Source organism: Fulmarus glacialis, unplaced genomic scaffold, assembly GCF_000690835.1.
Source record: "Fulmarus glacialis isolate BGI_N327 unplaced genomic scaffold, ASM69083v1 scaffold7155, whole genome shotgun sequence".
Lineage (NCBI taxonomy): Eukaryota > Metazoa > Chordata > Aves > Procellariiformes > Procellariidae > Fulmarus > Fulmarus glacialis.
This window is the reverse complement of record NW_009213658.1, coordinates 135,350-148,181: the sequence shown is the minus strand read 5'-3', so window position 1 is coordinate 148,181 and position 12,832 is coordinate 135,350. Positions and strand designations below refer to the sequence as shown.

At 42.5% G+C, this 12,832-nt stretch overlaps 1 protein-coding gene across 1 annotated transcript; it reads right to left on the bottom strand.

The window, feature by feature from the left end:
• Positions 1 to 374: 374 nt before the first annotated feature.
• Positions 375 to 7,576, bottom strand: LOC104077142 (prokineticin receptor 2). The gene is made up of 3 exons (XM_009578267.1): positions 7,429 to 7,576; positions 5,249 to 5,925; positions 375 to 1,248 (listed from the first exon to the last, which is right to left on the bottom strand). The coding sequence occupies exons 2-3, from the start codon at positions 5,764 to 5,766 to the stop codon at positions 552 to 554; spliced, it is 1,215 nt and encodes a 404-aa protein (XP_009576562.1). The 5' UTR covers positions 5,767 to 5,925; positions 7,429 to 7,576; the 3' UTR covers positions 375 to 551.
• Positions 7,577 to 12,832: the final 5,256 nt, after the last annotated feature.

Here is a 12,832-nt window from a genome sequence, read left to right as displayed (position 1 = left end):
CATGCTGCACATTGGACGATAGAAAGCTGGTGGTTTGTGGACTTCAAGGAGCTTCCTTGTGAGGGGTAAACGGAGAGGATAAAGAGTGACATGAAGCAAAATGGGCTTTTTTGCTATCCTTCCTTTTGTGAGCAGAAGGAAAAACCAAATAGCTTAAAGGTATAAATGATAAGCTCAAAGAGGTTAAGAGAGTTCTCTTAAGAAGAAACAAAGAGGCATCATTGCTAGGATCAGCAATCAACTCTTCCATCATTGTAATATGCTTTAATGCATTCATAGACTTTTTTGTTCACCTTAAATTTTAAACAACTAAAATGAGTGTCTACATCCCAAATTTACAGATGGGTGAACTGAAGCACAGCATCAGTCTGAGTTATGGGATTATACAGCAGTCCACTGAAAAGAGTTCTCGTGGAAATGCGTAGTCGGCTGCTTTTTGAGGGCTCTCACCAATGGTGGGTATTCCCACAGACAAGGGAGAAGCTTCTGAGGAGGCATTATTTCCTCTTTACCCCCTCTCCAAAATACGTGAGATTAGAACTGCAGAAAATTTATTTCAGTTTTATGCAGTCTACCTCCTCTGTGACCGGCATTGCATTTGTTCTCAGGTCTAAATCTGTGCTAGATTTGCTTCCATTGTATGTTGATCTCCATCTGAGCAACATGATCTTCTTGAAATACTTCATGGTATTATTTTTTACAGTTACAAAACACATGGTGTTTATCATGCTGTTACTCATAGCAATGCATTCAACTATGTAAAAAGCAGTAAGATAATGCTTCTCTTTCACAAAGATGGTGGGGAAAAAGTCACGGACAATTGTGAAGCCATAGAAAGGTGCCCAGCAGAGAACATAGGCAGTCAGGATGCACATCAGTACCATAACAGTTTTTCTTCTGCATCGAAGCCTCTTTCTGATCTGTTCCGTCTGAAATCCTGGTACGGTTTTAAACCAAAGCTCCCGAGAGATTCTGGCATAACACAAGGTCATCGTAATCACAGGTGCAACAAATTCAATGCCAAAGATGAAGAGGAAGTATGATTTGTAGTACATCTGCTGGTCAACTGGCCAAATTTGACCACAGAAAATCTTCTCCTGGTTTTTCACTATGAATAATACCGTTTCAGTAGCAAAGTATGCAGACGGGATAGCTACAAGTATGGAGATGATCCAGACCAAGGCGATTAGGAAGGTTGCTGTTTGATAATTCATGCGTGGTTTCAGTGGGTGAACAATGGCCAGATACCTAGAACAGACAAATACATTCAAAATGAAGTCTGAAAACACTGTTAGTCAGAACACACTTCAAAATATGAGTGGACAGAATTAAGCAGAAGGAAATTGCTGTCATTCTTAAGGAGAGAACCTGACAAATTTGTCTGTGAGGATAGTTAAAAAAATTTTCTGAAGTAGCAGCCTAGAGCTGAGTTCCTAAATCTAAGCAGAAGCTCTGGAGCAAGTGGCTGAAGGGTTTGTTAGGACAGTGTTAGGGTGTACGTTAATAATAATGTACGTTAAGGTGTCTGAGGGTGGTTTTAAGACCTCAGTCTTAAACTCCCACCTGTTAACAAGATTAAACTGAAAAAGTTGTAATTTTGTATCACAAACTTTTTAACGCAGATCACGGGTCTGGGAGTTATGGAAAGACTGGAAGAGGAGAAAAAGAGGGAATATTCCTATTACTGACAAATATGTTTGCAGGACCTAGCACAATATGCAGGTGATGTCGTATCCAGGATGTGCCGTGATACAGCATCTGGAAATTCTTTGGTGGGCAGCACATGTTCAAGTGAGAGTTTGAAACATGCAGTAATATACACCTAGTCAGGTGCAGGTAAAAAGACAAACATGCAGAAACACAAAAATTTTTTCCCTAGGCAGAGAACTATTTAAATATGCTTTTTTTTACCAAGGGGTCAAATATACATAACGGTGTTTTTATTATTTTCTTGGTTATTCCATGGGGTGCAAAGAGCTGAGGCTGATGTTAATGAATGGTTACAGGTGAGCATGTTTTCAAGCCACCAACAAAGGACTGTGTATCCATTTTGTGCCCACGCAAATTTTTGTTTCATCTGCTGGAGGTGACTATTGTTAATTTTAAATATGCTGTGTTAAGTAATATGCCAAACCGTAAAATTTGAGTTAGGTATTTACACTCCTTATGACTGTAAAGCTGCAAGGTGTACTGCAGTGTTTCACAAAGAAATATGGAGACATGGAAGTACATTACTTGCAAGATCCATCAATTGCCCTTGATTCAGTTAAAAAGGGGCTAGGACCAAATGGCACTGACTGGGTTTTTTTTTTTGGTTGGAGTTCGTGGGGAGTTGATTTTTTTAAGAAGCTGTAGATGTGAGAAGAGCTCACATTAGAGTACACTGTCCCAGAAAGATTAGGATATTTCTGCTAAAAGGAGATTTTTATCAGAAGCACTCCAGAGCTCCCAGTGCAGTTGTATTTAACACAAAGGATTGTTTCAAAAAGAGGAATTTCTCATTCATTCAGAGGCTTTTCTATCTGTATACGTTCTATACATAGATAGCATCCACAGGATATATTCATTCTAAAATAAAATGGAAAGTCACTGGCGGTTTTCATCAGCCAGATCTTGGAAGCAGATGAATTGTTCATCGCTCTTAATAGTGCAGCCTAGATGTCAAGGGACAGCAGAATTATTCAGCCTCATTGTGGAGCTGATAAATGAATATTTTTAGATCGGGTCCTGTGGAAACAAGATTGTGGGGTAATGTGTGTGTATGCATTCGTAAGTAGGCATATCCGCTCAGCAGAACATTTGGCTGGATAGGGTAAATCTCTACAAGAGAGTCAGGAGGGAGCTTTTGTGGTTGATTTCCTGTTTGTCATTGCTTACCACACTTAGGCTGTTACTGCGGAGTGGTCCTGGAGCACACGAACTGAGTTCCACATCCTGGAAGACGTGCTCCGAAAAGCGTACATAAAACACACCAAGTGCCCATGGGCGTTCAGTCCAGGGGACCCAGCTGAAGCTAAACCCCCCAAAATATTTACAGCATGAACATTGGACCCTTAGCACGAACTCTTGCTCTTCACATCCTCTCCTTTCACATTGCATTATATTCTAGTGTAGATGTGGCCTTAAATACGTGAAATTCCTACGTCTCATGTGCATAGACATCAAGGAAGATGAAAGGGATGACAGGCTTACCCTCTCTACATAGGGGAGTCCTTTTAAATGATCTAAACATGGGAAGACTTTTATTGGGAGCCTATTCTTTTTAGAGACCGAAGTCACGACCCACATGACATAACCAACATGGAATGGTTAATTGTTAAATGAACGAGGTTTCTTTCTGTTTACCAAGTCAAAAGCTCACAAAAAAAAAAGGCAGTGAAACCAAAACATTGTGTTCTTGCAACAAGCTTCAGTGATTAATCATTTCCAGGATTGTTTTTAAAGATGCATGGGGAGATACGCTAGAAATCTGCTGATTTCTTAGCAGGCGTAAGGGCTCAGTGACCCGTGTTACTTCATCAACCGGGGATGCACTAGCAGAGCTTTCCAAGAAAATTTTTTAGAAGTTGAAAAAAGTAAGTAACAGAAAATGGTAATGCATACATGATAGTGTTTAGAAGCTTAACCCTGAGTCCTCAGCTGCTGTTCAAAGGTTATTTTGTTAAGACACTTGTTAAGGATTTGTTTCATAGGAGCTGATTGTCCTTTCTCCCACAGCAGGCAAAACATCTCTGAACTTCCCCAGAGTCTTTCCACAGACTTCTCTTGAGGTCAATAATAGCTGACTCAGCTGCGCACAAGCTGTATCTATACGACCATCAGCAGGGTTAACTGCTCCTGAGCTATCTTTTGGATCAGGTACCAAAAACTATGCAACGTTAGACTAGAGCATAAAATAGCACACGAGAGAAATTGGACAAAAAAGGGAAGGGGTCTGGGAATCGTACACTGTGTATATGCAGAGGGTATACAGAGATGTATATTGTGTTTGTACACAAAAGATGACTTCTTGTGATGGACTTTCTGTAAAGAGTTTACTCTGCGGGTCTCTGGCTTTCTGCGAGTCAGTCGTGTCAGACTTATGTCAGCATGAAGCTGATCCTCAGCGCCCGGGTCCGTCAGGGTCCGTGGTGCACAAGGCTAGGAGAACAGGAGTTATAAGAAAGAAGACAATTAAATTTTATTGTTAAAATTCCTGGAGTGAGAGGCAGGCGTAGAAATACCTCAGGACTGCAGCATAAAGCAGGTAGTATAGCAGGTAGGATGTCATTATGTTCTGCTTACCCCATTATGAAGGCTGTAGGAAATTCTCTGCTAAACTGGGTTGGCGTAGCATTTTATCATTTTCTGGACAGTGACGTAAATATGGGTGCCATAAATGACCTGTGGGTCTTTCCTGGCTTGCCACTGTGCCATCCTCAGAGAGGTGTGTAAAGAGAGGGGAGAGTATGAGAGGACAGTATTTTAATAGAGAGGAGAGTGCTGGCCACACTCACCGAGCATCCACTTCTGGGTTGGAGCATCCAGCTAAGACCTCAGTACTATCAAATGGTTAATTTAGTGATTGCTGGGTTTTCTCCGTACGGTACGACAGAGAGTAAGAACTCTTATTTTGTAGGCTAGACCAGAAGCCTTACCTTTTACTCTCTTTCACACCAAAACAAAAACTGGGAAAAATATCTTAGAGGGAGAAAGAAATATCCTGTAAGGCAATAGCCCTGCTGGAAACTCACCTGTCAAATTCTGTATCACCAGTCACCTGTTTCTCTCGTTGTAGAGTATTTACGTCACTGTCTAGAGAAAAGTTGAGACTCAGAAAAGCTGTGTAGGCCAGTAGTGAAGGTTCCTTAGAGATGTAAGGTTTGGGTCAGGATTATATAGTGCTGATGAACACCCTCATCTCTGGGTGTTTCTGATTTGTCTCTCTCTTTCTCCTCTTTCCCGTATTTCATAAATCCTCTCCTACACTTGAATCAGGCATATTTTTATGAAAAAAGAAATCATTTTAATAAATCAACATTCTTTTCACCTGAAGAGTTCAATGAAGAGATTTCCACTGAGTTTTCTCCAGGGTAATGTCATGACCTCATGTGATTAGATTTTCATGAAACAAGATACCCAGGTCTGTGTAGTACCTACCTTGGCTAGATCCTACAGAACAGCTGAGCATGTTAAAAACCTAGAAATCTGAACAGCTCACCCCAGAAGCTGTGGCCATCTCCTTGTGCAGTGATAGCACCCTACTTACCTGTCAACAGCTATAGCCAGGAGAGCATTGGTAGAGACATAGAGGGAGACGGTCCGTAGGTAGTTGACTGAGGCACAGAGGACATGGCCGTGCTCCCAGGACAGCTGCCGCACCACATAGTAGTCCATCTCGAAGGGGCAGCACACGATGGCCACAATGAAGTCTGAGATAGCCAGGTTGGCAATCAGCAGGTTGGTGAGGTTTCGCAGCTTCTTGTAGCGGGCGAGAGCAGCAATGAAGATGAAATTGCCGATGCCACAGACCAGCATGATGCCAACCAGAGCCACCCCGATCACAATCTTTGCTGCAAAGAAGGTGCGGGTTTTGGTCATGTCATCTTCACTGTCCAGTGGCAGGTCGTAATCGCTGTAACTGAAATTGAAAGGGAAGGAGAAGTTTTGCAAGGAGGTTAAATCCCCATCGTGGAGATTGTAGATTGCAGCAAAGTTGAGGTTGATGGTAGCATTTGGGTTATGTTCAGCTTGCTCCATGGCCATGTCTCTCTTCTTTTGACACATGTGGCTTGTCTGGCCCTTGGTTTCGTGTTAGAATTACCCAGGGTGGCAGGGCACGACGGTGGCAGGCGAGAGACCTCATCCAAAGTTTTCTTCTGAGCAGTGAGTCACCTTGTCTTTGTCCCCGTGAGATTATAGAGCAACAGCCTCATTTATCTTCTTCTGTGGGAACAAAAAGAGGAAAACGTTTCCTGAGAGGATATTACAGCAAAAATACTGTGCTTGAGGGAAAGCAATAGCCACCTTATTGCCCCACAGCAATATTGCTGGCTGCGCACAGTGGGAAGAAAGACCCTGTGAAAGGATGCTTCTACTATCATAAAATCCCTTGAGCGTAATACACTGGTTGTTACACCCAGAAGTTTTATTTACCAATAATGAAATTTTGTTTTCAGCACACAGTGACATGGCAATATAGTAAAATCCAGTTTAAACCTCTGCCAGCCTTCAAGCCCACAGTACTGGCATCCCTGTGCAAGGTGAAAAAACTAAAATGAGATGACACCTCAATTTGCTGAAAAGTATCTGATGTGCCTTTTGGACAAAGTTTCTGCTTTATGCTAGATGTCTCAGTCAGAGCGATGTGGTAGGTGAGAAGGAAAGAACTGATGTCCTGGCTTCTAAATATATTTCTTAATTAAGTAAGAGTTGCCAAGATACAAGAAAATAGCAAAGCCAGCAGTTTCGTTTTTGGCAGCCATTAATTGAGTTGGGGGACCAAATTTTCAGGCAGCATAATCCATTATTGCTTCTTTCAAACCAGTGGAGCTCTGCCAGTTTGCACAGACAAGATTTTGTCCCACGAACCACCTTGTAGGTATGTGCTGTGAAGGCAAATCTGCCATTCACAGGGTGCTTCCACAAACAGGCTCTTGAGGTAAAAGGGAAAAATCTTCCTTAAGCCAGACAAAGTGCCTTGAATTTTTGAAAACAGGGAGGAGCAGGCTCCCTTCTTTGTACTGCCGGTTGTACCAAATGTTAAAAATTGATTTATTTTCCACACTGAGGGAAAATAATCTACTCCCTAATTTTGCCTCTACTCTGTATCAAAATGCTGAGAGGGCTGTCTTCTTGCATCTTCCGATGCCACGTCTAGGAATTCTCACACCAGACTCCCAGCTGTCAGGACAGTCCCACCCCATCCCAGAAGAGAATCAGGGGGCATTATTGCTTTTTCTGCTGTGAGACAGTACGTCTTCAGGGTGTCAAATGCTATTGAACAATGTCCATCATGGCTACAAAGGACGATCGGCATAGTGGAGCTGTTGCCCCCTTCTTTCCCTGGAACCACCCTCAGCCCCTGATGCACCAACACTTAATAGATTTCTGAGAGAAACTCTCTTGTACAACTTCTGTCTCCACGTTGCTTTTCAAACTGAGAGTTGCAGAACAACAGAATAACACAAAGCCAAAGCCTGAAACTAAATAACAGTTCAAACAATTGACTGCTTTACAAGACGTTCCCACAGCTGCCTGGAAATGTGAACATTCATTTAAGAGAAGTACTAAATAAATACTTCGATGCAAAATCTGTATGTTGGTCAAATCAAGGTGCAGTATCTGTTTCGGATAGGTTCCCCTGCAAAATGCCAAGTGAGAGCTTTAAAATAAATAACGACAACCCAACCATCCACAAACTGACATAACACCATCAGCTAACTGTACCTGCAGTTGCTCTCCTCTTCTTGGAGGTCTTGGGCACCCTGGGGATAGCCTCCAGGTTTCTCCTCTGCAAATGTGCTGCTGTCACTGGAGCAGAGAAAGGATCACTGAAAGCAGCCAGAGGACTTTGCTGAATGATCATTTCTCTCCCAAGCAGGTTTGCCCTGCAGCTCAGGGGAGGATGGCTCCGCTGTCTCTCTGCGTGCATCTAAAGCCTTTTCTCAGTGGGAGGCACCGTGAAGCTGTCCATGCATTTCTGATTTTAAAGAGGCAGTGCAATACGGAGACAATAGAGCACAGCCCTTTTTTTTTTTCCCTGCTTTAAACCCCCTGAATGCTTCGAATCAGCAGAGCGGCTTTCTTACCAAGTCTGAGCATGGAAGGTGTAAAACCCCAGTCTTCACTTGCTCTTTGAGCTTTGTCTGTACTGGGCAGCAGCTACCTACACCTGATGTGACACAGAAGCAAAATACAAACCTCCCAGTGGAGAGGAGGGGGAAGAAAGAGGGTGAACTACTTTCCCAGGGACGTTTCTCCATGGATCTCTCCCTAGCTATTGTCTTTAGGACTGCTGCTCTGGCAGCTCCTGCAGAAAGAGGGTCAAACATTGAATAGCCGTAAATCAGAGAACCCCTGTCAGCTTTCCTTGCCCTCTCAGGGAATTACTCAGAGCTTAAAAGTGGCAGTGAATCCTTAAGGACTTGGTGTCCTTTGCTAATGCTGCCTCCTCGTTGCTATGAAGCACTCGAACCCCAGGGAGCGGTTCTCTTGCTTCCCAGTTCTCCAGAAGGAAAGGAAATGCACAGCAGATCCCCTGTCCTCTTCTGCACCTCTAGTCTTACTCACGTTAGCTGATATTTTCCAAGGTGCGTAGTTGGGACACATTACGTAGTCCTCAGTGGATGAGTCTGTAGGAGGCTGTAGAAGGTCATGAAGAGCGTAGAAGATTTGCAGAAAACCTAAAATATGTGTCCTGCAATGCACACTCACAAGACTTGGCTTTCATGACCTAGTGGGCACTTATCTCTGGAAGAAGAGGTAAAAAAAGAAGTCTGTTAATGTTCAGTATGTCTGGGGTAAAAGGGCCACTAATGTGACATTTCTTCCAGAAAACTTGTGGAAGGCCAGAGAGTCCTCGTTGTCTGGAACCAGCAGCAGCATTAAGAATTTCACAGCAAATACTTTGCTTGGCTTTATTTTTAACGGTCAGTGTAATAGGTGAAAAGCCATTAAGGGATTTTTAATATGCAACAAAACGAACAATGAGGAAATCAGATACAATCCACTTGTTGAATTCTGTCACAAAAAATGTAAATATATTAAGTATAGGGAGAGGCAAAGTGAACTTACAGTGTACATCAGAATCACATCTAAAAGATGCCTAAAATGGGTCACATAAACCTTAAATGTCCCCTAAGAAAAGCTAGTACACTAAAAGGAGCTCTTAAAAGCTTTACATTAGGAACGTGCATCATCTCTAAGGCTTTGTTCAGCTGTCTCACATTAAGTTATCTAGTGAGTTAATCAAGCAACATGATATCCAAATATTTATATTCCTTTAGGCTAAAACCTCAGCTGCTGCAGAACGGTCTATCCCCATTGACTCAAGGCAAGCTGGCATTGGAGCCCTGGTAACTACAGCCCCTCCAGATCTGCACTTCATGCTTGGTACGTAGCTTCTGTCTGGCAGTTGTTCATCCACCGTGCTCCAAGGAATTGTGCTATATGTGTAAAGCTGTTCCTCAGAAAATACTAGTAATGTGAAATGATGTGATTTGCATGTGCTGTGCAAGGCAGTGCTTTGTAGTAGTTGAATAGAAGTTGTTGAATAGAAGTTGTTGAATAGACAGTGAAGCCACTGGTCCTGAGAGCTGCCCTTACAGCCAAATGAGCAGAGTGAAAGCTGAAAGCTGGGTCTAGAGCCTCAGTGACTGGCCTGGTAACCTGCACCGCTACAGCAAGGGCTGGGGCGGTAGTGGAAGGACTCTAAAGCCGTGGGGTATACGCAGGAGGATTTCTCAGCTGCAGACGCTCTGTAAGAAGTCCCAAAGGCTGCCTTCAAAAAGCGTGGTCTCTTGTGACTTCTGGTGTAAATGTGCTGAAAGAGCAGCTCCCTGGGGCGGCCAGGCTGAGGTATGGCCTGGGCAGCCGACTGTCTGTGCACAGCTGGGATTTTCGTTGTCCCAGCATTGCCCAGCCCAGGGGCTTAGCAGCCTATAGGTCTCCTTTTCCTAGGAATGGGGCACTGGGAGGCTTGCAGAGGCTGAGAGATCCTTCCCCACAGCCCAGGTACGACATCCATTTTATCACATGGTTACAGTCTATTACATTGCATTTCAAAACCCCCCGTATTATGTAGAGAGCACATGATTCTGGTGTTGGATTTCTGCATAGGACAAGAATTCTCCTTGATAGTGTTTATTGGTGATTCCCCAGTGGTGTCACAACATTTTACACAGTGTCACACTGCATTTCCTGAGACCAGCGTTACCAGTTTGACGAATTCAGACTGAGAAAGAAAAGTTGATTCTGAAAACTATAATATAAACAATTTATATTCCTGGTTTGTTTTTTTCATTAGCATGCTCACAGTTTGAACAGGGAAGTTATTTGGAGGCTAAATGATGCAAAAAAGATTGCAATGTACAGTACTTGTTTAGAGACTTTCAAATAATGAATTTCTAAAACTAGCGTTTAGCCTGGGAACAGACCTTAGGACTCTGGCCTTTCATTTCAAAACAGCAAACTCACCAGCTACTGTCTAATTTTTCCTAATTGCTAAATAAATTGGACTCTGAGTGAGGTAGTTAATCCTAGGGGACCTGCATAAGCTTTGCATAAAGTATAGCTGGAGTTTTACAAAGGTTGCTAAAACAAATCAGTTGGTGAAATGTGACAAAAGCATCAGACATCCTGTGATTTTCTGGAAAAACAAACAAAAGGTAGCAGCACACATGGGTTACAACCACGTGTATTTCTGCTCAGTATTCCAACCAGACATTCGGCTCAGGGGCTTTACTAAATCTAAGAGTGTGTAACTGACATTTGTGTTCAAGAGGACACTAGACTTGCTTACATAAAAAGTTAGATATATTTTTCTAATACGTGAAAACATGCCTTGTGGTACTAGAGGAAAGTGACTTTTGGATGGAGTTTGGCAAAAATGTGCACACAGGAGTAACCCCACCATACTCAGCTGTTCCAGTGGTGACTTGGGCCATGGAAAAGTCCTGGGAAGGAGAGAGCAGAGAAGTGTTTATTAATGGATTATGTCATCATGTTAACGTTCCTCTTACCACCTTTTTCCGCTTCCTTATTGAGTGCATCACTTCTCAGCTTGGGAAAAGGGGCAAAGCGTCTGAAGGACCAGCAGAGCACACTGTCGGCAACCATAGTGACACCCCACAAAGAAGGCTGTCAGCGCTGTTGGAACAGCAGACATGGTGCTTTCGTCCGAAAGGTCTTTTCCTTTCAGAGCTGCACAGGTTTCTGTGGACAGTGGTATTCAGGCAGATCTCACAGCTGAATGACACAAGGTTTAGCAGAGCTGCACAGAGCTCGCTTAATGTGCAATATGACCCAGGGGCAATCAGCTACTTTCTTCTAAGTAGAAGCTTCTTTCTTTTTACTTTTCTCTTTTTTTTTAATTCTCTTTGATTGTGTATTTCCTGTTTTCTTCATCTCTGTTCATCATTTCGTGATTGTGTAAGAAAAAGGTGTTTATTTTGCTCGGCTCAGCTTAGCATGGCAATCATTTGTGAGAAGCACACCCCCTGCTTTCAATAATAGTCTATGAAATATGTAGTAATAGCTATAAGAAGTTTATGTTCCTAGCTGGCACTTATCACCTCTTACTGGAGAAGCCCATCTTACTAAAGCAAAAGTGACAGTATTTGGGGCCGTGCAGGAAGCAGGGACCAGCCCAGGGACTGTGCGCAAGTTTTGATGCCACAGTAGTATGACATGAATGACCAAAAGAAAAAAATTTAGGTCTTTAAACATTCAACGTTTTGTTTAATTATTAAATACTACTTTTTTTTTTCCTTTTCTTTTGGATGTGTTTGTAAGGCTTTGTGTTTTTTTTTTTTTAACTCGGCCTTCCTTAGCGCAAATGCCTGTTACCACAAGCCCTTCTCTTGAGCAGAAGGCCTCTGAAAGGCAAATGTTAAGTGCTTTTCTGCCCAGATCCTGCCTGGGCACACTCATAACTCGGTGGATACTAATGTGCCAGCTGTGGGCAGTGGCAGCGTGCAGCAATGTATCTCCTCGCTGTGGCAGCAAGGCAGAAGATCGCTGAGACAGCCTCCTTTGCCCCTCTCACTTACCAGCTTCATTCTCTGCTAAGACTCTTCCCTGTCACAATACTCCCAGTCAGCTCTTGGGGACTGTTTAATTTTAGACTAAGACTGTCAAACCCATTTCCAGAGATTCCCGAAAAGCCACATCACTGTAAGTTCTGTCTGTTCTATGCCAGATATATGGAATAGCAAAAATCAGTGCTTGGAAACTTTTTGCCAATTGGAGATAAAGACCAGTTTAGCAAGTTGAAATGTTCTGTTTTGATATCGGCCTTTAACGAATGTTACTGCAATTGTTTGGAATTTCTAGGAATGCCTTTTCAAACTCAAAAACTGGAGGTTTTACCTGGAAATTGGAAACTTTCCTCTGCTTCTGCCTTTGTGCCCGTTGTACGAAAGAATACTTATTAGGCAAGGTTTACAGTTGCAAAAGGCAGACAGTTTTTCTTTATTTCCGAACATTGTTCTGAGAGAATTAAGATGAAATAATACATAACTCATATAGAACAATATTTTGGAAAGAGATCTCAGGATTATCTTCTAATCTATACTGCTGTTCCTGGGCTGCATTACGTATCCCCAAATAATTTATGACAAATGCTTTCCTGGCCTGTTGGTGAAGAAATTTTGTAATGTAGAGCTCATGTCTTCTGTATGAGACTATTAAATGTTTCTTAGCTGCACCAGATAGAACTTTAATGGTCCTGCTTTAAATTCCTCATTTTAATATCTCTGATCCAGACTTGAAGTCTGCGTTTGGCCTCTTCCTCAAGAACTGGTTTACTCATACCCCATATTCAAAAGCCTTTGAATTTAGAAACATCTAAAAGGAGCTTAATATGTCCTATATCTCAGTCAGGCTTGTTGCTCCTTTGGATTTTCATAGGCAGTCTTGTTTATTTTGGATCTTCCTCAAAGATACAGTTAGTGCATCTTCTCTTTCAGTGGGTGCTATGAGCTGCAGAATGCTTTTGGAAATGAAGCAGCTTTTTAATTGAAGTGTCTCAGTAGGAGATAGATCCTTCTGAAAACCTGCCGACTTCTTTGGAAAGGTCTAAGTAGAAGAAATTGCATGCTGCATTTCTTAAAAAATTTAACCCTTATCCATT

Bases quoted from the DNA above. Each gene is read 5' to 3' on its own strand.
- LOC104077142 (XM_009578267.1), bottom strand. From the start codon at position 5,766: ATGTGTCAAAAGAAGAGAGACATGGCCATGGAGCAAGCTGAACATAAC. The intron at 1,249-5,248 runs GTAAGTAGGGTG...TGTCTGTTCTAG, and splicing joins CTGGCTATAGCTGTTGACAG to GTATCTGGCCATTGTTCACC.